This window comes from Tursiops truncatus, chromosome 12, assembly GCF_011762595.2.
Source record: "Tursiops truncatus isolate mTurTru1 chromosome 12, mTurTru1.mat.Y, whole genome shotgun sequence".
NCBI lineage: Eukaryota > Metazoa > Chordata > Mammalia > Artiodactyla > Delphinidae > Tursiops > Tursiops truncatus.
In genome coordinates this window covers 29,666,199-29,693,225 of record NC_047045.1, presented here as the reverse complement: position 1 = coordinate 29,693,225, position 27,027 = coordinate 29,666,199, and the positions used below count along the sequence as shown (strand labels likewise).

The 27,027-nt window shown below is 38.2% G+C and overlaps 1 protein-coding gene and 1 long non-coding RNA gene across 5 annotated transcripts in view; one reads left to right on the top strand and one right to left on the bottom strand.

Annotated features, from left to right (window-relative positions):
* LOC117314474 (uncharacterized) overlaps positions 1–17,688 on the bottom strand; it is a 300,856-nt gene extending 283,168 nt beyond the window's left edge. The window contains exon 1 of the long non-coding RNA XR_004529218.2: positions 17,503–17,688. This is a non-coding gene — a long non-coding RNA (uncharacterized lncRNA). The remainder of the gene's footprint in view (positions 1–17,502) is intronic.
* Positions 17,689–17,691: 3 nt separating this feature from the next.
* MMS22L (MMS22 like, DNA repair protein) overlaps positions 17,692–27,027 on the top strand; it is a 137,305-nt gene continuing 127,969 nt past the window's right edge. For 3 of the 4 annotated variants that reach the window (XM_019929451.3, XM_033867570.2, XM_033867568.2), the window contains exons 1-4: positions 17,692–17,844; positions 18,437–18,614; positions 19,674–19,799; positions 23,293–23,342. In XM_019929451.3, the coding sequence (XP_019785010.1) occupies positions 18,451–18,614; positions 19,674–19,799; positions 23,293–23,342 (340 nt within the window). In that variant the 5' untranslated portion in view covers positions 17,692–17,844; positions 18,437–18,450. Of the gene's footprint in view, positions 17,845–18,373; positions 18,615–19,673; positions 19,800–23,292; positions 23,343–27,027 lie in introns of all 4 variants that reach the window. The other variant, XM_033867569.2, reaches the window with a different exon arrangement.

The window sequence follows — 27,027 nt, the reverse complement described above, 5'->3', positions numbered from 1 at the left end:
AGTAAAAGGAGCCATATCAAAAGGCTGGATACTATAGAATATAATTTATATGACATTCTGGAAACAGCAAAAATACAGGAACAGAGAATAGATTAGTGGTTGTCAGGAGTTGAAGGAGGAGAGGAGGTTTGACTGAAGTGCTTACATGAGGAAATTTTGGGGGGGAGTAATGAAACTGTATGTGTACTAATTTTGATGGTGCTTATACAACTCTGAATTTTTCAAAACTCATAGAATTGGACAACAAGGAATGAATTTTACTATATTAAAGTTTAAATTAAAAAATTTTAATATTTCACTTATGACTTTTCTTATACTTTCAATTGTAGAGAATGAAATGGAAAAGTTCTTTCCATTCTTTCAATTTGAAAAATGGTAACTCAGCTTCCTTTGACCTTCAGAAAACAATTATAAGCTGATAACATATAAAATTTTGCCTACATTAAATCTATATTTGTCCTCATTTTCTTAACATACTGCCCATTCTATATCATTCTGACTTGGCCTTATATATTTCTCTAATTATTTTATATTTTTTAAGTTTTGTCTCTCTAATAGAATTAGAGACTTCTTGAGGGCAGGAATCATGAATTCTTATGCTTCTTTAACTATCATAGTGATAGAAATGTCTTAGAATTTTCAGTAGCTCCTTCTGGAATAGAATGAAATGAAATAGGATGGGTGTTACATGTTGGATAAACTAAAGTAATGGAATAGAAGAAGGTTCCCTATGCCTCTTAATAAGTATTATCCTCCAGTTCTCAGGTAATAAACCTGACACTCAGAGAGTTTAAGAAATTTATCCAAGATCACACAACTAGAAAATACAGAATGTAGCATTCAAATTTAGGTATGCTGACCCATGAACTCTCCTTTAAACAATGATTTCCATTCCACCTCATCCCATAATGTGGTGAACAAATCCCAATGAAGCTAAATTGACAAAGACTCTTGACATTATATCAAAATATCAAGAGGAGGCTATAGTACTTCATTGATTCTTTAAGTCTTTGCTTCTTACAGAAGCCCAAGTGATTAGACAGTAATGAGAGCTCCCTTATAGTTATATTACTGTAGAAAGGGAACTGACCTTTGGAGCCAAAACTTCTGGCTCTTCCCCTTCCCAAATCTGTGCCTTGTGAAATCCATAAGATTCAGCTTCCTAGAATCAGGAAATTAGGTTAGGTGATTTTTGTTGGTGTGAAGAATCTGAGGTAGAGCTTAATAGGCAAGAAGTTTATTGAGGAATACTCTTGGGAACAACCAAGAGTTGGTTCTTCTGTGAAAGACAGGGAATGAAAGTAGGACTGGACAGAGGGAGATAATGGGCTACAATGTAATCTCAATGAGGCCTCAGCTAAATGATGGGAGCTCTGAAGCTGGGATAACCCTTCATAGTTATCCCAACTTAGGGTAGGGGGAGGAAGGGTTGGGCATTTATACTTTCATGCCATTGTCATTGGATGCCAGATGCCCCAATTTGGGCAAGCAAGCTCTCTTTACTGAAAGCAATTCTGAAAAGGGCTGACAGGCAAGGGCTTACAGCAGCACTTCAGGAGCTGGAAGGGGAATCTTGTGTCCCACATAGTGACTTCTAAAGTACCTTCCTGCTCTGGTAGCATCATGAGGATTAGCCAGAAAATGATTCCAAATGAAAAAAACCAAAAAGTCTTCATCTTACTCACCTCCCATAAAAAACAGAAAATTAAAGAAAATACTGGGGGAGAAAAGTATGTTGTAAGGAACATATTTAAAACACTTTTACTTATAACTGTTGGCTTTCAGAGGGACACTCTTAAAACTCCAAGGAACTTCATGCCTCTAAATAGATGTTATTCAACAAACTTATTAATGTAACTCAGGGGTTGGCAATTATTTTCTATAAAGAGCCAGACAGTAAACAGTTTCGGCTTTGGGGACCATACACTCTTAGTTGCAACCCTCAACGCTGCAGTTGTAGTGAGAAAGGAACCATAGACAATATGTCAACTAATGGGCGAGGTTGAGTTTCAATAAAATTTTATTTACAAAAACCGGTGGCAGGCCAAATTTGGCCCATGGGCTATAGTGTGCTAATATAACTAATATAATTGAATGATATGAAATTTAACTCATTCCCTTTCTTGATACCACAGAGTACCACACAAGCCCTAGAATGATTATATGACTCTCATGTGAAAGATAATGAAACCTTTTTCCTGTGAAGTCACTTTCTTGCTGAATTTTCTGTTACTTGTGGCTGAACCCAACCCAAAATATTATAGAAATTTACTTTAGATTGAGTGATCAAAGAAGACTTCTATGAAGGAGAAGAGTTTTAGCCTCTATAACTTAGTGTTGTGAGAAAATAAAACTGATGGGTGTCTGTGGGGGCAACTGCCAGTTGTCCATCTTATTTATTTTAACCTGTCCCCTAATTTTATTGACAGGATAAAGACTGTCTTTCCCAGCTTGCCTAACTTTCAGCTGGATGTGACAGAGCTAAGCTAAGAACAAGGAAGTACTGAAGTGGGTCAGAAACTGGGTGAAATGCCTAGGTGGGTGTTAACTGTTTCCAAGTATGCTCTATGATGCAATATGTGTAAGTGAATGTAGTATGAGCAGCTTCTAGAATTGAGCTTAAAAGGATACATGCCCTTCCCCCTTTTTCTCCTTCCTGCCAGCTAGAATGTACATGTGCTGGCTACAACAGGAGCAGCCCTTATGGACCATGAAGTGAACTTAAAATTGAGGCCACACATTGTGGAGACATAAGATATAAGGATCCTGGAATCCTGAAACCACAAAAACTACCAGGTCTAGACTGATTCCATGACTTTCATGGGAAAAGGAGATGCTTTTTCTTGTTAAGATATAGTTATTCTGAGTTTTATGTCATTTGCAGCTTTGCCCAACTCAAACTATTACAGACATTTATGTTAAATTGAGGGTTCAACAGAAGCCTCTATGTGGAAGAGAGGTTTTAGTCAGGATCTCAAGGACAAACGAAGCCAGGCTTAGAAAAAGCAAGAGAAAAAAATCAGTGCTGGCATAAAGCACAACTTGCACAAACATTTTGAGACAGGAAAGAATACAGTGTGTGAGAGGAACTGAGAGAAGGCCAGTATGGCTGATGACTTGTGAAAGAGGTGGAGGGTGGACATAGGAAGGGGTCAAATCACAAATAGGAGGAGTTAGATTTCACTCTAAGAACAGTAGGAGACCACTGAAAGATTTTAAGCAAGGAAGAGATTTGCACATCCCCTTGACAACTGCGAATGACTGCCCCGCAGAGCCTGACTTTCTGTGCCCTCCCCAGCCTCTTTTTATTTAATTTAATTTTTTTTTTTTTTTTTTTTTACGGTACGCGGGCCTCTCACTGTTGTGGCCTCTCCCGTTGCGGAACACAGGCTCTGGACGCGCAGGCTCAGCGGCCATGGCTCACGGGCCCAGCCACTCCGCGGCACATGGGATCTTCCCGGACCGGGGCACGAACCCGTGTCCCCTGCATCGGCAGGCGGACTCCCAACTACTGAGCCACCAAGGTAGCCCTAATTTTTTATTTTATATTGGAGTATAGTTGATTTACAGTGTTGTGTTAGTTTCAGGCATACAGCAAAGTGATTCAGTTATATTTACATATACATATATCCATACATACACTACTATATATAAAATAGATAATCAACAAAGGCCTACTGTATAGCACAGGGAACTCTACTCAATATTCTGTAATAACTTGTATGGGAAAAGAATCTAGCCTCTTGGTGTCACCTGAGCACTTCAGGCAGTCCTCTTCACAATCTTCCTCCCAAGACACCTCAGGTCTGGCTCCCTCCCTCAGGAGCCACACACCATTTATTCACCACAGTGGCAGTACAGCTCACTCCCTCCACAGCACTCTCTCCTGGCCCTGCCACCATGAGCCACACCAGCCAATCTTCTGCTTTCAGATCTGTCAGCATTGAGACAGAGATCTGTGTGCCCCCAAATGCCAGGGGATAGAGGCCAGCCTCTCTAAGTGGTTCCTGAAGTTCTCCTCGCTTGGCTTGAGGAAAGAGGGGGAAAACACTTCCACACTTAGTCTCTAAAGAAGTCCTCACTCTTAAAACTCTAGTCCCTAGTGAATTCTTTTTTATATATAGACTAAAGGTGGATGATCAGCTAATGCTGATAAAAGCAAATTTTGGCTACCTACTTTGTAATAATGATCTAGCACCTCAGTTAGAATATTGGGTTATAGTTATTTTTCTCAGGTTGGTGCCTCAGCTCAAACTGCAAGACTAAGAAAGTATAATTACAACAACTTTCAAAAAGATTTGGGACTTCCCTGGAGTTCCAGTGGTTAAGACTCCATGCTTCCAATGCAGGGGGAGTGGGTTCAATCCCTGGTCAGGGAACTAAGATCCTGCATGCCGTGCGGCCAAAAACAAACAAATAAAAAATCATTATGTTGTACACCCGAAACTAATATAACGTTACATGTCAATTATACCTCAATAAAATAAGAAAGATTTTTTTATAAAAAGATGAATATTGATAGTTAAACACAAGAGGCAACATTTCATTCATTTAGTCAAAAGGGCCTACTATTTTTAAGGGCCTACTATATGCATGTGCTATCCTAGGTGCTGAGGACATAATTTCAAGCTTATAGTCTAGTGAGGAGACAGATATGGCACAGTTACTCTGTGTATATGAAATACATTATTTTGTGTATTTATTCTATGTGTAAAAGTTACATATTCTACTTGTATGACATGAAAATCTAACCTGTGGATGTTTAGAAAAAGACTAGAACCTTGAGGGATGTTTAGGAAAGAATAGAATCCTCGGTATAGTCTTTGAACAGAGAAGTGGGGTGCCAGAAGAGCAGATTTGAGGAATTTGTAAGGCAGATCATAGAAAATATCCTGAGCTAAACAAAAAATTACAAATGTCTTAGTTAGAAATAGGGCTAAGGATCTGTAACTTGTGTAGGCACCAGGAAAAGAGTGAACTGGGTAACTGAAGAAAAGCAGCAGACCGGGAAGCAGTATGCTATCTGTGGGGTAGAATCTTTCTCCCTGGAGGAAGCTGCCTCTAAGAGACAGGCAGATACATCACAGCTATTTTGCTGTAGCACACTAAAGGTGATGATATAGTACTTATTACTTATACAAATGTAAAAGAGAATAATTTATTTTTCCTGGTCATGGAGATGTTTTGGTAGGAAGTGACAGCACAGCAGTGATATAAGTGGCGTACGGGGAGATAAGCAAATCCCACCATGCAGAGTAGGGGAAAGGAGCGTTAGGCATCTGCTGCTTTGCCTGTACAGCATTTTATCTTCCTTCCTTTGGTAACAACACTCCGCTTTTGCTTTGGAGAATCACCCCTCCTTTATTTCCTGTTGTCTTAGAGGGATTGGCAATTAAGGTGTCCTATTCCCTATCCGCTTTCTAACTCTATATACAACCATTTAGATATGTTAAGAAGCAGGAGGCAAAGGGCACAAAACAGTTTAAAATAAGTGCTTTCCAAACTACCCTCATTCACACAGTGATACTGTGATATAGACTAGATTCAGGGATTGCAAACTGGCAGCCAGAAGCCCAACTTGGCCTAGAAATGTGTTTTTCTTGACTCGCATATGTTTTTACTAGTGTGTTTATACATCTTTGACCAGGGTTTACAACCTCCAGATCACCACATGCTTCAATGCCACCTTCTGTCTTATACCAGCCCTTAGGTCTCAGGTAGACATGAAAGGAGGCCTGAGTGTTCATGCTGTACTATGTTGGAAACTTTAGTTACATTTTTAATGTAATTGCCACAACAAGCGTATAAGGTACTAACTGAAAATGAAACAGGCTTTGAAATCAGATCTATCTGTAGAATCATCTTGGGTCTTTCTACCATACCTAAAAACCAATTCAACAATACATTCACTCAGTTAATATACATTCGTTCATTTAATATACATTTATTGAACATCCTCAAGATGCAGTTTTGAAGGTATAATGTTAAGTAAAAGCAGACATGGTTCCTCTTCTCTTTAAGCTTACAGTGTAGAACAGGATATAAATATTACCAAATAATTACATATGTTAATATAAAGTTGCACCTGTGGTGAGCTACATGGGTACCTATAATAGAGAGAGTTGGCATAATTAGGAAGGTCATGGAAGACTTCTCTGAGGAGGTGATGTGTGAGTAGAGATCTGAAGGATGTGCAGTAGTGCTAAGAAAGGGAAGGAAGCACATTGAAGGCAGAGAAAACAACATGTACACAGGCCTTGTGGGAAGGTAGGAGGAACTTAAAGGAGACCAGTGAGGCTGGAGCAGACAAGAGTGGGTTTGGCTAGGGCAGAGTAGTTAAGAGTCAAACATTCAGTGTCTTATAGATCTTATTAATTTTTTTCTGAACCTTTAAGAGCAGTTATTTTAAAAATAGGGTAGAAGTTGGTGTTACATTAACATTTTGGAAAAAATCACTTTGGGTGAAGTGTAGAGAAGACAAGGGGAGAGGAGATCACATGCAGGGTGAATGCTGGTTAACAAGTTACGAAGTTATTGTAATTCTTGGTAAGAGTATTCATAGCTACGCATAACTGGTTTGAATGGTAGTGATGGATATGGAGGTAAGTGGATGGATTCTGAGGTAGGTAAGTAAAATTGGAAACACTTGGTGTTGGAATGAGTATGGGGATGATGTTAGACAAGGTTGTCAAGGTAGACTACTAGTAAGGCTTCAGACTTTCTCTACTGGAAATGTACTGTGATGCCATTCATAAAGATAGAACTTTCTGTAAGAGGATCTGGCTTGGGAGAAAGAAAGATGCATTCATTATCAGACATCAAATTTGAGGGGTTTTTTAGATATTCATGCAGAGATATTAAATAGGTAGCATATTTACAGGTCTGCAACTCAGAGGCAGATTTTGAATAGAGAGATAAATGTTAAATTAATCTGTATAGAAATTAGTAATTGAAACTGTGTCTGTGAATAGCTAAGTCTGGAAAAAAAATAGAGTGAGACCTGAAGGGAGCTTAGCACCACTTAGTTGGACTCAGAATCAATGTGACTATTTAGATATTCACAAGTATGGTTTGTGGGGCTTCTTTCCTTCCCTTCCTTCCTCCTTCTCTCCCTCCCTCCTTCCCTCCCTCCCTCCCTCCTTCCTTCCTTCTTTCTTTCCTTCCTTCCTTCCTTCTTCCTTTCTTTCATGTTAGTAGTTATAGTAGTTATCTATTGCTATGTAATATATTATACCAAAACTTAGTGGCTTGAAACAACAAATTCTATTATCTCATAGTTACTGTAGTTCAAGAATCTGAATATGGCTTAGCTGGGTCTGCTTCAGGGTCTTTCAGAGGCTGCAATCAAGGTGCCAGCCACAGCTGGTGGTGAACTCACAGCAATGCTGCTACAAGAGTTCAGACAACTTTGAAGTTAGGGGACAGACAATCTACACAAAGCTGCCCTCACTTCTGACACCAATTGCAGGTTCAGGGTTTCACAAAAACACACTCAGTTTTGATAATTTGCTAGAAAAATTCATAGAACTCATTGAAAATTACTATATTCACAATTATGGTTTATTACAGGGAAAGGATACAGACTCAAATTAGCCAAGGAAGAAACGTTAAGGGTAGAGTCTGAGAAGGTACCAAATGTGGAGCTTCCATTGTCTTTTCCCAGAGAGAAGCCAGGACACGTTACTTTCCCAGCATCAATGGGTGACAATATGCATGGTACCGACAACCAGGGAAACTTGACCAAGCTTGTGTTCAGAGTTTTTATTGGGACTCCATTATGTAAGCATGATCTAGTGGTTACCCACAGGGTTGATCTCAGTCTCCAGGTTGACTGATATCCTATGACCCAAAGGCCCACCCCAAGTTATAATGTTGGTCTTTGGGGCATGGCCAGCCCCCCAAACCATATTGGCAGACTGTCCAGTATGACCCAAGGCCCTCAGGCAAAAAAGACACTCTTATCAGACATAACATTACAAAGATTACTTAGAGATTACTTCCCAGAAGCTAAAAGCAAAGGTCAGACCCCTTTTTAGACTGGTTTAAATTCTATACACCTGCCAAGGCCTTGTCATTTTCAAGGCTCAGTGGGGGAAGAATCTACTTCCTAAGCTCACTCACATAGTTGTCAGCAGGATTCAGTTCCTTGTGGACTGTTGGACTGAGGGCCACAGTTCCTCCTTAGCTGTTGGCCAGAGTCTGCTCTCAGTTTTTGTCATGTGGTCTTTTCTGACATGGCAGTCTACTTCATCAAAGTGAACAAGTTGAGAAGGCAAGAAAGAAGAAGTGCCTGTGAGAGACAGTGCTAGCAAGATGGAACTCACGGCCTTTGTAACCTAATCATGGAAGTGACAAGTCATCACTTTTTGCTTTATTCTATTCATTAGGCACAAGTCATTAATTAGGTTTAGCCCACACTCAAGGGGAGATTACACAAAGGCATGAATGCAAGGTGACAGAGACTGGAAGACATGCCTAGCACAGTAGGGTTAGGGAAAGAAGACAGGGAGAGAAAGAGGTTGAAGGTAAAAAGAAGAGGGGTGATTGATGAATCAAGCTCCTGGAGGTAAAACGAAATGGAATGAGAACACATGCAAGATGGGAAGATGCTACACATACAGAAAAATGAATGAGGATCAATAATGAAATTTTCTTTGGTCTAGTTGTTTAAGGTTCTATATGATGTATGACATTATAAATGACCCAATGCTCTGAACAGCTGCTTGAAAATTCCTTTTACTATATAGGAAAGTTGCTCCTTCTCAACTAACTAAACCTCCCCATCACTACTGAAGTAGTTTAAATCATGATATCTATTCCAGAAGCACTTGGAACATTAGGAGTTCATTATTTGTTGCACAAAATTAGTGTAATAAAATACTGTAGGTTGACAGAAAGTCAACTGAAGGTGTGTTGTATACACACTTACAAAAGATTGCTCATAGAGATACTCTAATATTTTCAATATTAGGATTAAAAGCCATAACTGAGTTTAGCTATCTCACTGTATCCTCCATAATGACAAGTTGTATAAGATCATTAAAATTGGATTTATCATTGGTCAGATTTTACTAAAATACTGAATCCAATTCTAGGTGTGTGAGCAGTTACTATAAAAGACGTAAAGTGATCCTTGGTTTCATTTAAGTTATGAAGGAAAGCTCTTAAACTTTAAAAAAGATTCATTAAAACAGTGATAAAATTTCTGAAACTGAGGGCTTTAACTTTGGTATATATTATATTCAGTCAAATTTATGAAAAGTTTCCCTACTAAAAACATGACATTCATATTAAATTGCTTCATTTTTAGTCTGATAACATAATAATAGATTATCAAATGGATGATAGATGGTTTGTTAAAATATTTAAAAGAAAAAGGCAAATCAGAATGGGTTTACTAATAATATAACATTCAAATTCTATCATATGTACCCCCTCCTGAATGTTAGAAATTGTTTGTTAGAAATCACAAAACCATGAAAATCACAAAACTATGCTAATTGAACTCAATTTTTTAAATCACAAATCTCAAATAGTCACTCAACACTCCCAGACATTCCTCCTACACTTCCCTGCTAAATACACTTTTTTACTCAACAATATGACCATCACACATCTTTTGTCTCCTCAAATCTCTAACAACCACTCTTGCTTCTCACTTAAGTCAATATGTCATTAAGAATATATATGAAAACAAAATCTACTAAAACAAAATCTACTTCAACTTCCAACCACCCATTTCACCATCTTTGGCTATCTTTATCTATATACCTCCCATTCTTTCTGTTAATTAAGAATTGTCCTTGATCCTATTAGAGGCCGATACGTCATCTGTGTGGTAAATACGATTCCCTCTTGTCTTCCCAATGCCAGCAGTCCTGCAATCATTCGTCTTCTCTTCAGTATCATCAACTCTTCCCTTTATACTTGATAATTGCCATAACCTCATACAAATGCTCTAATATTTCCTATCTTCAAAACACCATCTCTGGATCCCCACACCTCCCTCCTGCCCTAATTTTCTGCTTTATTTTAAATTAAATTCCTGGGTAAAGTTTCTATATTTGCTGACTCACCTCCCATTTTCTATCCAACCCACTCCCATCTAACAACCCCTCCACCACTACTCAACTGAAATGGCTTTTATCAACATCAGTAATAACCTACATTTTGCCAAACTCGATGGTTAACTTGTTTTCTCTTATTTTTCCAGTTATCAGCAGCATTTGATATAGATTATCCATTCTTTTATGAAAATCTCTTGGCTTTTGTGACAGATGTCACACCACACTGCACACACTTGAGTTTTCTCCTGAGAACTGGCCTTACTTCTTGCCTTTCTTGGCTGACATTTCCCTGTTTCCTAGTCCTCTGAATATCCAAAAGTTTTATAATTTTAGCTCTTAGATTTAGGTCTGTGATCCATAGTGAGGTAAAATTTGTAAATAGTGCAAAGTAAAGGTCAAACTTCATCTTTTAGTGTATCAGTATCCAATAGTTGAAGACTGTTTTTTCACCATTGAATTATGTTTGCCAAAAATAAATTGACCGTATATGTATGGGAGTCTATTTCTGAATTCTATTCTGTCCCACTGACCATGTCTATCCTTAGACCAATACCACACTGTTTTGATTATTGTAGCTTTATAATAAGTCCTGAAATCAGATACTCTGAATCTGCCAGTACTGTTATTCAAAATTGTTTTGGTTATTCTAGGTCCTTTTCATTTCCTATCAATTTCTGAAAGCATATGGGAATTTCTACAAAAGAAAGGCCCCCTGGGATTTTGATTAACATTCCATTGAATTTGTAGATAAATGTCAGAAGAAATCTTAATAATACTGAGTGTTCCAATTAATTATCATGCTATACCTATTTAATTGGGTATTCTTGAACTTCTCTCAGCAATATTTTGCAATCCTCAGCATACAAAATCTTGTGCATATTTTGTTAAATTTATCTCTAAGTACTTTTGATGCCACTAACAATGTCCAAATGTTCATTGCTTGTTTATAAAAATACGATTTATTTTGTATAGTGACATTGAACACTGTGCCACCTTGCTGAATTCATTATTAGTTCTACTAGCTGTTTTTTAGATGTTTTCTACATAAGGATTTTCTACATAATTATGTCATCTGAGAATGATGATTGTTTTCCTACTTCATTTCCAATCTATATGACTTTTATTTCTTTCTCATACTTTACTACATTGGTTAGTTACCTCCAGTACAATGTTGAATAGAAGTAGAGAAAGAAGACATCCTTGTCTAGTCCTCAATCTTAGGAAGAAAACATTCATTTTCATGATGTTAATAGTTGGTTTGTCATGGTTGCCATTTATCAGGTTAGGGAAATTTTATTATACTAATTTGCTGAGAAATTTTATCATGAATTGATATTGAATTTTTAAAGTAATGTTTTTCTTCATATTGAGGTGACAATGTGATTTTTCTTTTAACAGTCTTTTGATATAATGAACTACCCTAATTGTGTTTTAAAATTCAAACCAACCTTGCATTCCCAAAATGAACCTGATTTTCTTAGCATATGTCATCCTTTTTTTTTTTTACTGGAGTATAGTTGCTTCACAATATTCTGTTAAGTTATACTGTAGAGCAAAGTGAATCAGCTATATGTATACAAATAGTCCCAGTTTTTTGGATTTCCTTCTCATTTAGGTCACCACAGAACACTGAGTTCCCTGTGCTATACAGTAGGTTCTCATTAGTTATCTATTTTATACATAGTATCAATAGTGTATATATGTCAATCCCAATCGCCCAATTCACCCTCCCCTCTCCCCCTCTTGGTAGCCATATGTTTGTTCTCTATGTCTATTTCTGCTTTGTAAATAGGATCGTCTATGCCAATTTTTTAATAATAATTTATTAAAATCGTCTATGCCAATTTTTTCAGTATATACGCATTAACATATGATATTTGTTTTTCTCTTTCCAACTTACTTCAGTCTGTATGACAGTCTCTAGGTCCATCCATGTCTCTACAAATGATCCAATTTCATTCCTTTTTATGGCTGAGTAATATTCCATTGTATATATGTACCACAACTTCTTTATCCATTTGTCTGTTGATGGGCATTTAGGTTGCTTCCATGTCCTGGCTATTGTAAATAGTGCTGCAATGAACAATGGGGTGCATGTGTCTTTTTTAATTATGGCTTTCTCTGGGTATATGCCCCGTAGTGGGATTGCTGAGTCATATGGTAGTTCTATTTTTAGTTTTTTAAGGACTCTCCATACTATTCTCCACAGTGGCTATATCAATTTACATTCCCACCAACAATAAATGAGGGTTCCCTTTTCTCCACATCCTCTCCAGCATTTATTGTACGCAGATTTTTTTGATGATGGCCATTCTGACTGGTGTGAGGTGATACCTCATTGTAGTTTTGATTTGCATTTCTCTAATAATTAGGGATGTTTAGCATCTTTTCATGTGTTTGTTTGCCATCTGTATGTCTTCTTGGGAGAAATGTCTACTTAGGTCTTCTGTCCATTTTTGGATTGGGCTGTTTGTGTTTTTGATATTGAGCTTCATGAACTGTTTGTGTATTTTGGAGATTAATCCTTTGTCAGCTGCTTCATTTGCAAATATTTTCTCCCATTCTGAGGGCTATCTTTTCATCTTGTTTATGGTTTCCTTTGCTGTGCAAAAGCTTTTAAGTTTAATTAGGTCCCATTTGTTTATTTTTGTTTTTATTCTCATTACTCTAAGAGGTGGGGCAAAAGAAATCTTGCTGAGATTTATTTCAAAGAGTGTTCTGCCTATGTTTTTCTCTTAAGAGATTTATAGTATCTGGCCTTACATTTAGGTCTTTAATCCATTTTGAGTTTATTTTTTGTGTATGGTGTTAAGGAGTGTTCTAATATCACTCTTTTATATGTAGTTGTCCAGTTTTCCCAGCACCACTTACTGAAGAGGCTTTGCTCTTCAGTATCTTTGCTCCATTGTATATTCTGGCCTCCTCTGTCATAGTTTAAGTAACCATAGGTGCATGGGTTTATCTCTGGGCTTTCTATCCTGTTTCATTGACCTATATTTCTGTTTTTGTGCCAGTACCATACTGTCTTGACTACTACAGCTTTGTAGTATAGTCAGGGAGGTCAGGGAGCCTGATTCCTCCAGGTCTATTTTTGTTTCTCAAGATTACTTTTGCTATTCCATACAAATTGTAAAATTTTTTGTTCTAGTTCTGTGAAAAATGCCATTGCTAATTTGATAGGGATTGCATTAAATCTGTAGATTGTTTTGGGTAGTATAGTCATTTTCACAATATTGACTCTTCCAGTCCAAGAACATGGTGTACCTCTCCATCTGTTTGTGTCATCTTTGATTTTTTTTCATCTGTATCTTGTAGTTTTCTGCGTACAGGCCTTTTGCCTCCTTAGGTAGGTTTATCCCTAGGTATTTTATTCTTTTTGTTGCAGTGGTAAATGGGAGTGTTTCCTTAATTTCTCTTTCAGATTTTTCATCATCAGTGTATAGGAATGCAAGAGATTTCTGCGTATTAATTTTGTATCATGTGACTTTACTTAATTCATTGATTAGTTCTAGTAGTTTTCTGCTGGCATCTTTAGGATTTTTTATGTATAGTATCATGTCATCTGCAAACAGTGACAGTTTTACTTCTTTGCCAATTTGGATTATTTTTATTTCTTTTTCTTCTCTGATTGCTGTGCTAGGACTTCCAAAACTATGTTGAATAATAGTGGCAAGAGTGGGCACCCAGGAGTATATGTCATCCTTTTTACATATTGCTAGATTTTACTTGGTAAAATTTCTGCCTCTGTTTGTGTGATTGAATTGTATTCCTTTTTCTTGTTTTTGTCAAGTTTTTATGTAAGTGTAATGCTGGCCACATTAAATGAGTTTTGAAGTATTCCATCCCCTTCTTATTTCTGAAAGAGTTAGTATAGAATTGGTACTATTCCTTCCTTAAATATTTGGGAGAATTCAATAGTAAAAGTATCTGGTCCTGAAGTTTTCTTGTAAGAAGTGTGTGATGTGTGTGTGAGCTTAAGTATTAAAATTACTAAGATGAATACAGAGATAGTCGTTATCTTTTTCTTCTTTTGTGAGCTTTGAAGTTGGTGTCTTTCAAGGAAAATGTCCATTTCATTTATGTTTATTGCATAAAGATGTTCTTAATACCCCTATCCTTTTAATACCTGTAGACTTGGTAGTGATGACATCTCTTTAATTCCTGATATGGGGAATTTGTGTCTTCTCTCTTTTTTTCTTGATCAGTCTGGCTAAAGGGTTTATCAGTATACTGATCTTTCCAAAGAATCAACTTTTGGTTTCATTTATTTTCTCTATTCTTCTTTTGTGTCATTTCATTTCATTTATTTCTACTCTTTATTATTTCCTTCATTCACTTGCTTTCATTTTATTTCACTTTTTTTTAGTTTCTTTAGAAGTTTAAATTATTGAATTGAGCTCTTTCCTCTTCTCTAATGTGAGCAGTTAATGTTATAAACTTTGTGTTTTTATTTTCATTTAATTCAATATATTTTCTAATTTTCCTAGTGATTTTGTCTTTAATCCATGGGTTAGTTACAAGTATGTCACTTAATTTCCAAATACTTAGAGATTTTTTTCAGATATCATTCTGTTATTTATATCTAGGTTAACTCCATTGTCATCAGACAATATCCTTTGTATGATTTTTTTTAAGTTGATGAAATTTATTTCATGGATCAAAATATGGTCTATCTTAGTGAATGTTCTATGTGTCAAGAGTATATTCTGATATTGCTGGGTTGAGTCACCTATAAATGTCAGTTAGGTCAAGTTGGTAGTGCTGTTCAAGTCTTGTCATCTACAGTAATTTTCTGTCTACTTGTTCCACTAATTACAGAGACAGGAGTGCTGAGATCTCTGTAATTACTGACTTGAATATTTCCTCTATAAGTGATAGTATTTTTCTCTTTCTGTATATTGAAGCTCTGTTACTTGATATATATATATATATATATATATTTAATATTTTGTTTTCTTGATAAAATTGACCTCATTTTTGTCAGATTCACTCTCTATGTTTCTTCAGTCTGGACTCTACCCCATGAGCCTGAACTTTATAAGTTACATCCTTGCCCTCTGCTTTTAGGTTGGTTTTGGCCAACGAGAGACACCAGTTGGCACTGCAGTGTGGAGGGAAAGAGGTTTGGGTATAGGTATACGTTGGAGATATTGTGGGTTTTGTTCCAGACAACCACAATAAAGCAAATATCGCAATAAAGTGAGTCACACAAATTTTTTGGTTTCCCAGTGTATATAAAAGTTATGTTTACACTATATTGTAGTCTATTAAGTGTGTAATAACACTATATCTAAAAAAAGGTATATACTTTAATTAAAAAATACTTTAATGCTAAAAAATGCTAACCCTCATCTAAGCCTTCAGCAAGTTATAATCTTTTTGCTGGTGGACGGTGTTGCCTCAGTGTTGATGGCCACTGACTGATCAGGGTGGTTGTTTCTGAAGCCTGTGGTAGGTGTGGCAATTTCTTAAAAGAAGACAAAAATGAAGTTTGCCACATTGATTGACTCATGAATGATTTCTCTGTGTCATGGAAGGCTGTTTGATAGCATTTTACCCACAGTAGAATGTCTTTCAAAATTGAAGTCAACCCTCTCAAACCCTGTCGCTGCTTTATCAGCTAAGTTTATGTAATACTCTAAATCCTTTGCTGTCATTTCAACAATTAAGTTCGCTTTCTTACATGGGCCTGGTTAGTGGTACCAGGCCCCAAAATAATTATAATAGTATCATCAAAGATCACTGATCACAAATCACTATAATATATATAATAATGAAAAAGTTTGAAATATTGTCATAATTACCAAAATGTGACACAGAGACATGAAGTGAGCAAATGCCGGAGAAACAGTGCCAATAGACTTCTTAGACACAGGGTTACCACAAATCTTCAATTTGTAAAAACACAGTTATCTGGGCAGCACAATAAAGCAAACCACAATAAAATGAGGTCTGCCTGTACTGAATCCTACTAGCTGCTTCCTGTTGGGTTCAGGTTGACACTGACTATGCTCCTCCGTGGCTACCAGGTAGGTGGCTGTCTCCTACAGCAGTTACGTCTCCCTGGGCCCTGGCAATCCCTTTTCCCCTTACCCCTTAGGCCTAAAAGGAATAATGACTCTGATTATTTCTGGGTGCTTCACCATCACTTTTTGTTTTCTGGTAATACCATCCACATCTTTGTAAACTGCCCTTTCATTAAGCACCTTTCAATCACCTCTCTTAAGCATGCCATCTATTACGTGATGGAGATTTTTTTTTTTTTTTTTTTTGGAAAAGTTCTTACTGATATAATATGTATGATAGTACTAGCTTAAGTTATTTCAGAGAATTTATTTAGTTCTTCCCACTCCACTCACTGGTTTAACCAAATTGATCACCCAACATCAGTCACTTGAAAAAGGAAAAAGGGGTCTATTTGAATTTTGAATAGAGGAAGGAGTAACAATGACTATCTGTTGACCCAGGTCTCCTAAACTCAGTGTCACAGCCCAATATTCTCATACCTAGGCACTATTTTCTAGAGATTGTCATAGATGACACTATGTGTCATGCTAGAGACACCACATGAACCATTAACGAGTTGCATTGATTCCCAACAAAGCATCAAGTCTCATGGTATGCAGGCTGAGCATAAGAGACAGAGCACCCAACACAGAGTCCCTAGGTTGTAGTTGGAATAGAGATCATATTGTTTTTCCCCACCTCATCCTATTTGTCAGAAACTATGCAGTATTCGGTTTGAATAGAGGGAAGTTTTGATAGGTTCTCTGTGCAATAATTAAACCTAGGACAAACTGGGAGAAATGGGCAATGGGGAACACTCTAATTATAGCAGAACATTTAAATGAGAAATTCTCATGTTTTTCTTGGAACTTAAGACAGCTGAAATGTGTTATCTGACTTAGACTGAAAAGTCTTCTGATGAGTAGAATTAAAAAACACTTTAAAAAGATAAAAATGGGAATTCCCTGGTGGTCCAGTGGTTAGGACTCTGTGCTTCCACTGCAGGGGGGCGCCCAGTTGGATCCCTGGTGGGAGAACTAAGATCCCCACAAGCCCCTTAGTCCAAAAAAAAAAAAAAAAAGACAAAAATGCCTTAAGTGTACTCTTTACAAACATGTCCAAGTTTAAGCAACTTAAACCTATCCAGATATGTCATTAAAAAAACTTTTTTTAATACGGAAAACAAGTATCACGTGACCTACTCAGTGTTTCCACACACTGGATTAACCTCATTTTTGCACTTGCCTTGCCTTGCCCACAATTCATGAACAATAGGCATCCTCCACCTCAACAAAAGAGCTGCTGGGACGAGGGCAGGAACAAGAGGGGACGGCGCGGCCCTCAAACACGCGCCTGCGACTCACTTCAGCAGAGGTCTTTTGCCAAACTCGGCCGGACGACAACCCCGCGGTCCGTAAGGCTTGCTCACCTTAGCCTCAGTTTCCTTTCTCGGTGAGGCCCAGCCTTTCGGCCCAAAGTACCAATTAAAACTACTGAAGGAAAAAAAAAAAAAACAGAAAGAAAAAAAACCGCAAAACGCCGAACAGACGCCTTGACTGGAAGAATCTCGCGAGAACTTACGGAGCTCTGGCTGTTCCCGCGGAGACCTCGCGAGCGGACCTCCGGGGGCGGGCTGCCCCGTGGCCCCGCCCTTTCTGAGCGCGGGCGCGCCTTGGCGGGAATTTCGCCTTTTTGGGATTTAGACCACACGGGCTAGCTGGCTCTGGTCGGGACCGCCAAGGTGGATCGTTGGGACTGAAAGTGTGAGCAGGTACGACGTGCACCAAACCAGGGGCGCCCCGAGGCGCAGGGAACCGGCTCCCCTCGCCCTTTGGCCGGCCCGCGCGGATCGCTGCCTTGTGCGGACCTGGCGGGGCTTGTCCCCGGCCGGGAGAAGTCGGGTTTGCGTCGGGCCCTACTGATCCTCGCCTGCAGTCTGCGAGGCAGCTTGCAGTTCCAGACACTGCGGGGAAACTGGCTCAGTGCGGTTTAGTAACGTAGCGGAGGACGCAGGTCAAGGCGGGCACTGGAAGTGCAGCTAGATCTGTCCTGCTAACAGTTTTTTCTTCTTCACCCTGCCCTGGGCTGCAGGGTCTGACGTAGAGGGGATTTTAAGTTACTGCCACAGCCGGTCGGGGGTGCATTCTAAGTTCTGACAGCCTTGATCTGGGGGAGTCCGTGGCGGGGAGAGTTGTTGAGGATTTGGCCTTTCGTTTTTTTCCTTTGTGCGGGGGGGGGGTGGCGGCTTTTGGGGAACTTTCTGAGGTCACCCCCAATGTCTCGGCCCTCCCCACCTACAGGAATCTCATCACAACTTCTTTGGAGCCCTTAATGATAATCATAATGAACCCCAAACATTTCAGGACATGAAGTAAACATGGATAACTGTCCCGCTGCGTCGACGTTCCTGACCGACAGCTTGGAGCTGGAGCTGGAGACAGAATGGTGCAAACCCCCTTGCTTTTCTTGTGATTTTGACAACAGAGGTGGAGGAAAACATTTTTCTGGAGAGTCCTACCTTTCCAGCGGAGCTCTTAAGCGGTAGGTAAAAAGTCGGAAACGTTGTTTTTCCCTATTCAGATTTTTTATCAGTCTGTTTAGGAATGTTATTTAATTATGAGTTAAGTCCATTAAACTTTAATGTTCATCAGGCAATGTTCTTGTAAATCGGCTTAGTATATCACACAGATGCAAGCTATTAGCTCTGTTGGGTTCCTGGTTAGAGCACACCTGAAAGATATTTGCAAGGAGGACTTTCTTGTTACCTGATGTTCTCTGACCTCACTGCTGCCTCAGCTTTGGAGTAAGGAGCTGGGCACTAATTTACTTGAAGTGAATTCTGAACTACCTGGGCTTTTTGAAGTCCCATTTCCTTCTAAAACATGAGATAATATTCTGAAGCATCTCAATAATTAAGACATGCACATTTTTTGTTGCCCCAGTGTCTTCTCACTCTGTATATTTAAACATATAGAAATCTTATAGACTTATTTTTTTTAAACTTTCTAATAAATGCGCCAGATTGTGTAAGTTCACAGGAATGTTATCTTCAAAGCTCTTGTCTTGGACATGTGTATACACATATTGCAGTAAAACTGCTGTTGCTGAAATATTTTGGAAATACCTGCTGAGGCAATTTCAGTGGGAAAGGAAACCATTTTTGTTGATTATTACAGTTGTACCTTCTTTGAGACCTTAAACGATATTACTCAACTTGATTATGCCCTTCTTTAGACATGGCTCAGAATACCTTTTAACTGTCTTAAAAATTAAATGTCCCCTCAAAGGGTGAAATTCTACAACTGAAGACCACAGTTGAAGACAGGTGAAAGTATGTTCCCTAGACCCCTTTCCACATTTTTCCCTCAAATTATATTGCTCTTTAAACTTTTTTTTTATCACAGTATAGGGTTGAATTCTTAATACAGTCCAGTTGTACTGTTACTGAGATATAAGGTACCAAGGCACTTCCTTACTTTATAACATCATTGTTGACATGTCATGTGTAACATGGATTCATATAATGTCAAAAAAAAACCTCATGCTATAGTATGGGATATAGCATACTTTTTATGAGATTAAATCAGAGTTTCATTTCAGACTGATTTTGAATCTTGATCCTTTACCAACTAATTTTGAAGAGGATACAGTGGAAATATTTGGCATTCAATGGGTTACTGAAACAGCATTAGTGAATTCATCTAGAGTTCTCTTTCATCTCTTGAGGTATGTTTTGTCTTTTATTTTAAAACTGCCATTGAGTGTAGATGCTTTTCAGATTTAAGTTACATTGCTGGGTGGTTTCTAATACTGATATTACAAAAGCACCTGTAGAATTGTGATTGCTGCTTACTTGATTATCTTATCAGTAACAACAATTAAGCAATAATGTTTGATGGAGTAATGGTTTTAATGAGTTCTTTTTTAGTGATTTTCAGAATTTTTATTCTTCTATATTTGACATCATATATTGAAGACAAATATTTTAGGCTTTGAACTATTCCATAATTTTGGAAGAAAAATAAAATCTTTTGTTGCTTAATAGTCATAATTTTTCAGTAATCTTTAGAGAATGAACTCAGACTTCCAAATATATTTTTCAGACTATAATAGAATATGTAATAGAAATATGATTAACCTGGACATTAAAAATATTTTTAATAAAAATTTTCAAACATACACAGATGTAGAGAGAATAGTATAACGAACCTCCATATACCCTCCCTCAGTTACGATAAATATCAAGGGTTTATCACATTTCCTTCATCTGTCCTTATCCCTCTACTCTTGGCTTAAGTATTTCTTAAGCAAATTCCAGGCATCATGTCATCTCACCCTTAATTACGTCAGTATGTATCTCTTAAAAATATGAACTTATTTTTTAAACATAAACATTACCTCATAATCACAATTAACGAAATTGAAATAATTCTTCATTATTATTTAAAACCCAGTCCATAATTCAGATTTTAGATTTGGAATCACTTATTAAAGGCAAATTATTAGCCCAAAATACATTAAGAATGTATACATGGGGGCTTCCCTGGTGGCTTAGTGGTTGAGAGTCCACCTGCCAATGCAGGAGACACGGCTTCATGCCCCGGTCTGGGAAGATCCCACATGCCGCGGAGCAGCTGGGCCCGTGAGCCATGGCCGCTGAGCCTGCGTGTCTGGAGCCTATGCTCCGCAACGGGAGAGGCCACAGCAGGGAGAGGCCTGCGTACCACAAAAAAAAAATAAAAAAGAATGTATACATGGTAATTCTAAAATTTATATGGAACCACAAAAGATCCCAAATTGCCAAAACAATCCTGAGAAAGAAGAGCAAAGCTAGAGACATCACACTTTCTGATTTCAAACTGTATTAGAATGGTATAGTAAACAAACAGTATGTTATTGGCATAAAAACAGACACATAGGTGAATGGAACAGAATTGAGGGCCCAGAAAACCCCACACATATAGGGACAATTAATTTATGGAAAAAGAGCAAAGAACATAACATTAAAGGGCAGTCTTCAATAAATGGTGTTGGGAAAATTGGACAGCCATAGGCAAAAGAATGAAACTAGACCACTGTCTTACATCATACACAAAAATTAACTCAAGATGCATTAAAAGCTTGAATATAAGACCTGAAACCATAAAATGTATAGAAGAAAATATAGGCAGTAACCTCATTGACATCAGTCTTAGCAATATTTTTGTGGCTCTAAGTCCAAAAGCAAGGGAAACAAGCAAAGATAAACAAATGTGACTACATCGAACTAAAAAGGTACTCACAGCAGAGGAAACCATCGTCAAAGTGAAAAGGCAACCTACTGAATGAGAGAAAATAATTTGCAAATCATATATTTGGTTAATATGAGGGGTTAATATCCAAAATATATAAAGAATTCATATAGCTCAACAGCAACAACAATAACAACAAATCTGATTAAAAAATGGGCAGAGGGGCTTCCCTGGTGGCGCAGTGGTTGAGAGTCCGCCTGCCGATGCAGGGGACGCGGGTTCGTGCCCCGGTCCGGGAAGATCCCACATGTCGCGGAGCTGCTGGGCCCGTGAGCCATGGCCGCTGAGCCTGCGCGTCCGGAGCCTGTGCTCCGCAATGGGAGAGGCCACAACAGTGAGAGGCCCGCGTACCGCCAAAAAAAAAAAAAAAAAATGGGCAGAGGATCTGAACATATATTTTTCCAAAGAATACTTGCAGATTACCAACAGGCATATATGAGAAGATGTTCAACATGACCATTAAGGGAATGCAAATCAAAACCACAGTGAGATGTCACCTCACACCTGTTAGAATGGCTGTTATCAAAAAGACGAGAAATAACAAACGAAGATGTGAAGAAAAGGGAATCCTCATGCCCTGTTGGTGGGAGTGTAAATTGGTGCAGTCACTATGGAAAAGTGTGGAGGTTCTTCAAAAAGTTAAGAATAGAGCTACCTATGACCCAGCTATTCCACTTCTGGGTATTTATCTGAAGGGCATAGAAACACTAATTTGAAAAGATATATTCACCCCCTGTGTTCATTGCAGCATTATTTTTAACAGTCAAGATATGAAGATATGGAAACAACCTAAGTGTCCTTCAATGGATGAATGGATGAAGGAATTTAAAATATTTATATACACACATATACACACACACAATGGAATACCATTCAGACTTAAAAATGAGTGAAATCATGCCATTTGCAGTAACATGGATGGACCTTGAGGGTATTATATTTAGTGAAATAAGTCAGACAGAGAAAGACAAATACTATATGATTTCACTAATATATGGAATCTAAATAAAGTAAATGAACAAACAAAATAAAACAAAAACAAACTCTTAGTTACAGAGAACAGATCAGTGGTTACCAGAGGGGAAGGGGTTTAGTAGGTAGGTGAAAATGGTGAAGGGAGTCAACTGTATGGTGATGGATAGTAATTAGGCTTGTGGTGGTGATCATGTTGTAGTGTACACAGATGTGGAATTATAGTGCTGTATACTTGAAACTTATATAATTAAAAGAAGAATGTATACATGGTACATTTAAATGAAAATGGAAAGTTGGAGGGATTTCCCCTCTCACCCTCATCCCATGGAACCTGTGCCATATTATGTGTTTTATTGGGAAAATAGGCTGTGTGAGTGATTCTGTATAATCCTAAACATTATAGAATGAGTTGAGTCTTACCCAGGACGTAGGTTATGAATGTGGCTCAATCTTTAAGGAGCTGAAAGGCAACTAGGAAGAATGGCAAGAGAAGATTATTCTCAGAAATTAAGGTGGAACATCGTAAGTTAAAACTTCCCCTGATTAGTCTACATTACATATTCTATTCCTCTTCAGAACTCCTATTGTGTAACTACATGATACAATTTAACATTTCATTATATAACTGTTAACCTAGGATGTTTTATATAACCATCTTAAACTTCTTAAAGATATAAACAGTATCTTCCTGATGGGGAAATCTATGATATTTTATATAATTTTTGAGATAAATGTAGCTGTTAGTAGATCTTTTTGGGAGGTCAAAGACATGTTTTATTTTCTCTCAGAGTCTTTATTACCGAAGCTGACAGTAATAAACATTCATGAAGTGTTAAACATTATTCACGAATGAGCGGCATTAAAGCTGTGTAAAAGATTTGGAAATACTGTGTAATTGTTGCATGCTTTAAACTACTCTAAAACTAATTCTCACCTTACATTTTTTAAATTAGGCAACAGCTCTACAACTTGGAAACCTTATTACAGGCCAACTGTGATTTTGGTAAGTTTTAAGTATGTTTAATGGCAAAAAGAAATGGTGCTCCCTTACAGTGAATTGTACATGGATCTATGATGTGTCATTGGGCTATCATAATAACATGAAGGAAGTGATAGTTCAGAAGTTCAGGGTACAGTTATATTTAGTGTTCAGAAAAAGTATGACACTTAAATTTTGTTTGTAGATGAAATTTATAGTATTTTTCCAAATCTGCAAGTAAAATTAAGGCTAAACATCTTTGAAGTGAATTAGTAACTTGCTTTGGGGGTGGGGAGTGGGCTGGAGAACGTAGAGAAATAGAAAGTGCTGGACCTCATGCTGTCTTTCTTGTTTTTCTTTTCTGCTTTCTCTTTTCGTTTTTTTTTTAATTTTATTTATTTATTCTTATTTTTGGCTGCATTTGGTCTTTGTAGCTGCGTGCGGGCTTTCTCTAGTTGCAGTGAGCGGGAGCTACTCTTTGTTGCAATGTGCGGGCCTCTCATTGCAGAGCCTTCTCTTTGTTGTGGAGCATGGGCTCTAGGTGTACGGGCTTCAGTACTTGTGGCACTTGGACTCCGTAGTTGTGGCTTGTGGACTCTAGAGCACAGGCTCAGTAGTTGTGGCACACGGCCCTAGTTGCTCCACGGCATGTATGATCCTCCCGGACCAGGGCTTGAACCTGTGTCCCCTGCATTGGCAGGCGGATTCTTAACCACTGTGCCACCAGGGAAGTCCCTGTTTGTTTTTAACATTTAATGGATTACTGATTTGTGGGGGAATTGGTATAGTTAAGGTAGTGAAGGGAATTGAAGGGCAGTATGTTTTAGTTCAGGCTAGCTGCTTCTCGTTTCTAACAATTCTGGTACAGTGTAGTATTTAGAATCATGACTCTGTGGTCAGCCTGGGTTCTAACCCTAGCTAATTGTGGGCCTCACACTAGGTAATAGTTCCCACCATTGAGTTCTTGTGAGGACTAAATGACATAATGTGTGTTAGGTGCTTAGCCTAGTATCTGTTATTAGTGATGCCCAGCAAGCAAAGATCACTTGGAACCCACCTTTGAAGGGTTTATTAGCTTAGGAAGCAAGGGGGAGATATACATCATGAGGAACAGTTGGGGCTTCTCAGTAAGAGGAAGTAGGGAGGGGCTTTTGACAGGGTATGCACTTGTGCTGGCTGATTTGGGGTAGAGTTTAAGGGGGCTGTGGCTTTATTCTGGATTTGATGCTGTTAAGAAGCAGGAGCAATTTGATGACTAAGTTAATTTTTATTTTTCTCCAGAAGGTGGGACACGCAGCAGGAGGCAAGGGAAGATTCTAATTTGTAATGAAGCAATAGTCATTTTAGCTGGAAGAGGAGGGTAGTCTGTTTCTGTATTTTGTTTGTTTTTGTGTGGTTGTATAGTGCCTTGTTTCTGTGTCAGACATGATTACAGAGAGGTTTTGTGTTTTTCTTGTTTCACCATAATCATGGAGTGATCTTGTATGATTATTTTTGATATTGTATGACAACTGTTTAATTTCAGTAGGGAGTGTCATGGCCTAATTGTTAGTTATCAGCTGTCAGGGCTGTTTTATTTGTTTTGTTAGTTTGTCCTCAGTAAATGTTGGATATTACTGTTTCATTATCACCTGGGTCCCTGCTTCATGCCAGGTACTGTGCAAGGTGCTGATGAATCAAAGAGGAAAATTATGCTGCTGAAGAGTTTGCAGTTGAGTAAGACAGATAAACAAGCATAGTCAGCATGGTAGATGGAAGAGTGTAGTAACAGAGGCATGCAAAAGCTGCTACAGGAGCCAAGGGCTTTATCCGTTTATGTGCCCATCACTGAGTGATGGCAGATCTGGGTCTTCAAGGATGAGGAGGAATTAGCCAGGCAAAAGATTTTGGAGAAGTTTTGGGGATAGGATGAGTTCCAGGTACAAACAACTGTATAGACAAAGACATTGAGGTATATAAAAACATAAAAGTTCAGGGAGCAGGGAGTAAGTAATAATTACGTATGGTTGGACTCAAGTGTGTGTGAGTGGTTAATTTTTGGAAGGGATACAATCATAGGTGTCTTCGTAAGCAATGCCAAAGACCCAGAATTTTATTTTGAAACTCCTGGAGAGTGTCTATAAGATTGTAGTGGAAACAGCAAAAATACCTTTACTATATAGAGTGACTTAATTAAATTGGCTTTGTGGAAGGCATTTATTGAGCAAGATTATTCTTTGAAAAGCACTTACTGACCTAAAATTACTACAATGGACTATTTTTTGAAATGGTTACTTGTTACACTGACATTTTGGCTGGTATTATTACTTAAAAAACTTACTGACAGATTTGTTGGGCAGGTTAGCAGTATTAAAGACTATCCCTACATAAGCTTACTCCTGCCATGCAGCTGTGTCAGGGCTTTGTTAATAAACTCATGTAAACCCTTGGCCCTCAACCCTCCCCAGAAATCCCTTATTTAGGGTCACTTACTGAAGTGCATATGGTTCTTATTCTGTTGATTTTACTCCCTGGATTGCTTTCCTGTTGAGGCAGAATAGCATACACAATATGTTATTTTTTACTGATACCTGTTATTAAATATAGCTTTTGATGTTACCCCTTTTTCAGATATTGTATTTTTTTTGTCCCTAGGCATTTCATTTGGATTTTTTTTTATGCCTTCCACTGTTTTTAGCTTCATTGACTGCAGATTCTTTCATCATTGCCATTTCTGGGTCTGTTTGTATTGGTTGATTTTTCTTCTAGTTTTATGATACATTTTTCTGCTCTTTTGAACATCTAGTAATTTTTTATTGTGTGATGGACATTATAGATTTTACGTTGCTGCTTTCTGAATTTTCTTGTATTCCTAAAACTAGTGTTGAATTTTGTTCTGGCTTACTGTTGAGTACTTGTAATTCATGGGATCTTTTTGAGGCTTGTTGTATATTTTGTTAGGACTTTTAAAAAGTAACCTTTAGTCTAATGTTAATTTAGCTCTAGTAAGGCTTCTGAGGATTCTTTGTGGTGTATTTTTTTTTTTTCATTCTTGCTGGTGGGAACTTGAATTGTTCCCTGGTTTGAGTAAGCTTTGTTGGGAATTGTTTTCTGATATTTTTCTCTGGCCTACAGATCAGTACTTAGTCAAAGACTCAAAGGGGACCCTCTGTACATTTCTAGGGCTCCTTTTTTTTTTTTTTTTTTTTGCGGTATGCGGGCCTCTCACTGTTGTGGCCTCTCCCGTTGCGGAGCACAGGCTCCAGACGCGCAGACTCAGCGGCCATGGCTCACGGGCCTAGCCGCTTCGCGGCACGTGGGATCTTCCCAGACCGGGGCACGAACCCGTGTCCCCTGCATCGGCAGGCAGAGTCTCAACCACTGCGCCACCAGGGAAACCCTAAGGCTCTTTTTTTTGTGTAGCTTTCTTTCTTCTTTGGTACTTTTACCCTGCAAATTTAGACTACCCTAAACTCAGATCTCATGTCTCTTTGACTCAGTGATTTGGACTCTGAATTCTCTCTCCCTGTGCTGCAGCCTATAAACTGTCTCTAGGTGGGAAGCTGGTGCAATCTTACGACTTCTCTCTGGGATAGCAGTCTTGTGTTGCCTTTGTCCAATGCCTGAAAATTATTGTTTTACTTTTTTTGGTTTTCTAGTTTAAGGTGGGAGCTGGGTAATTCTGATTCCTTTTATTCCATCGTGGCTGGATGCAGCAGTTCACGGCAGT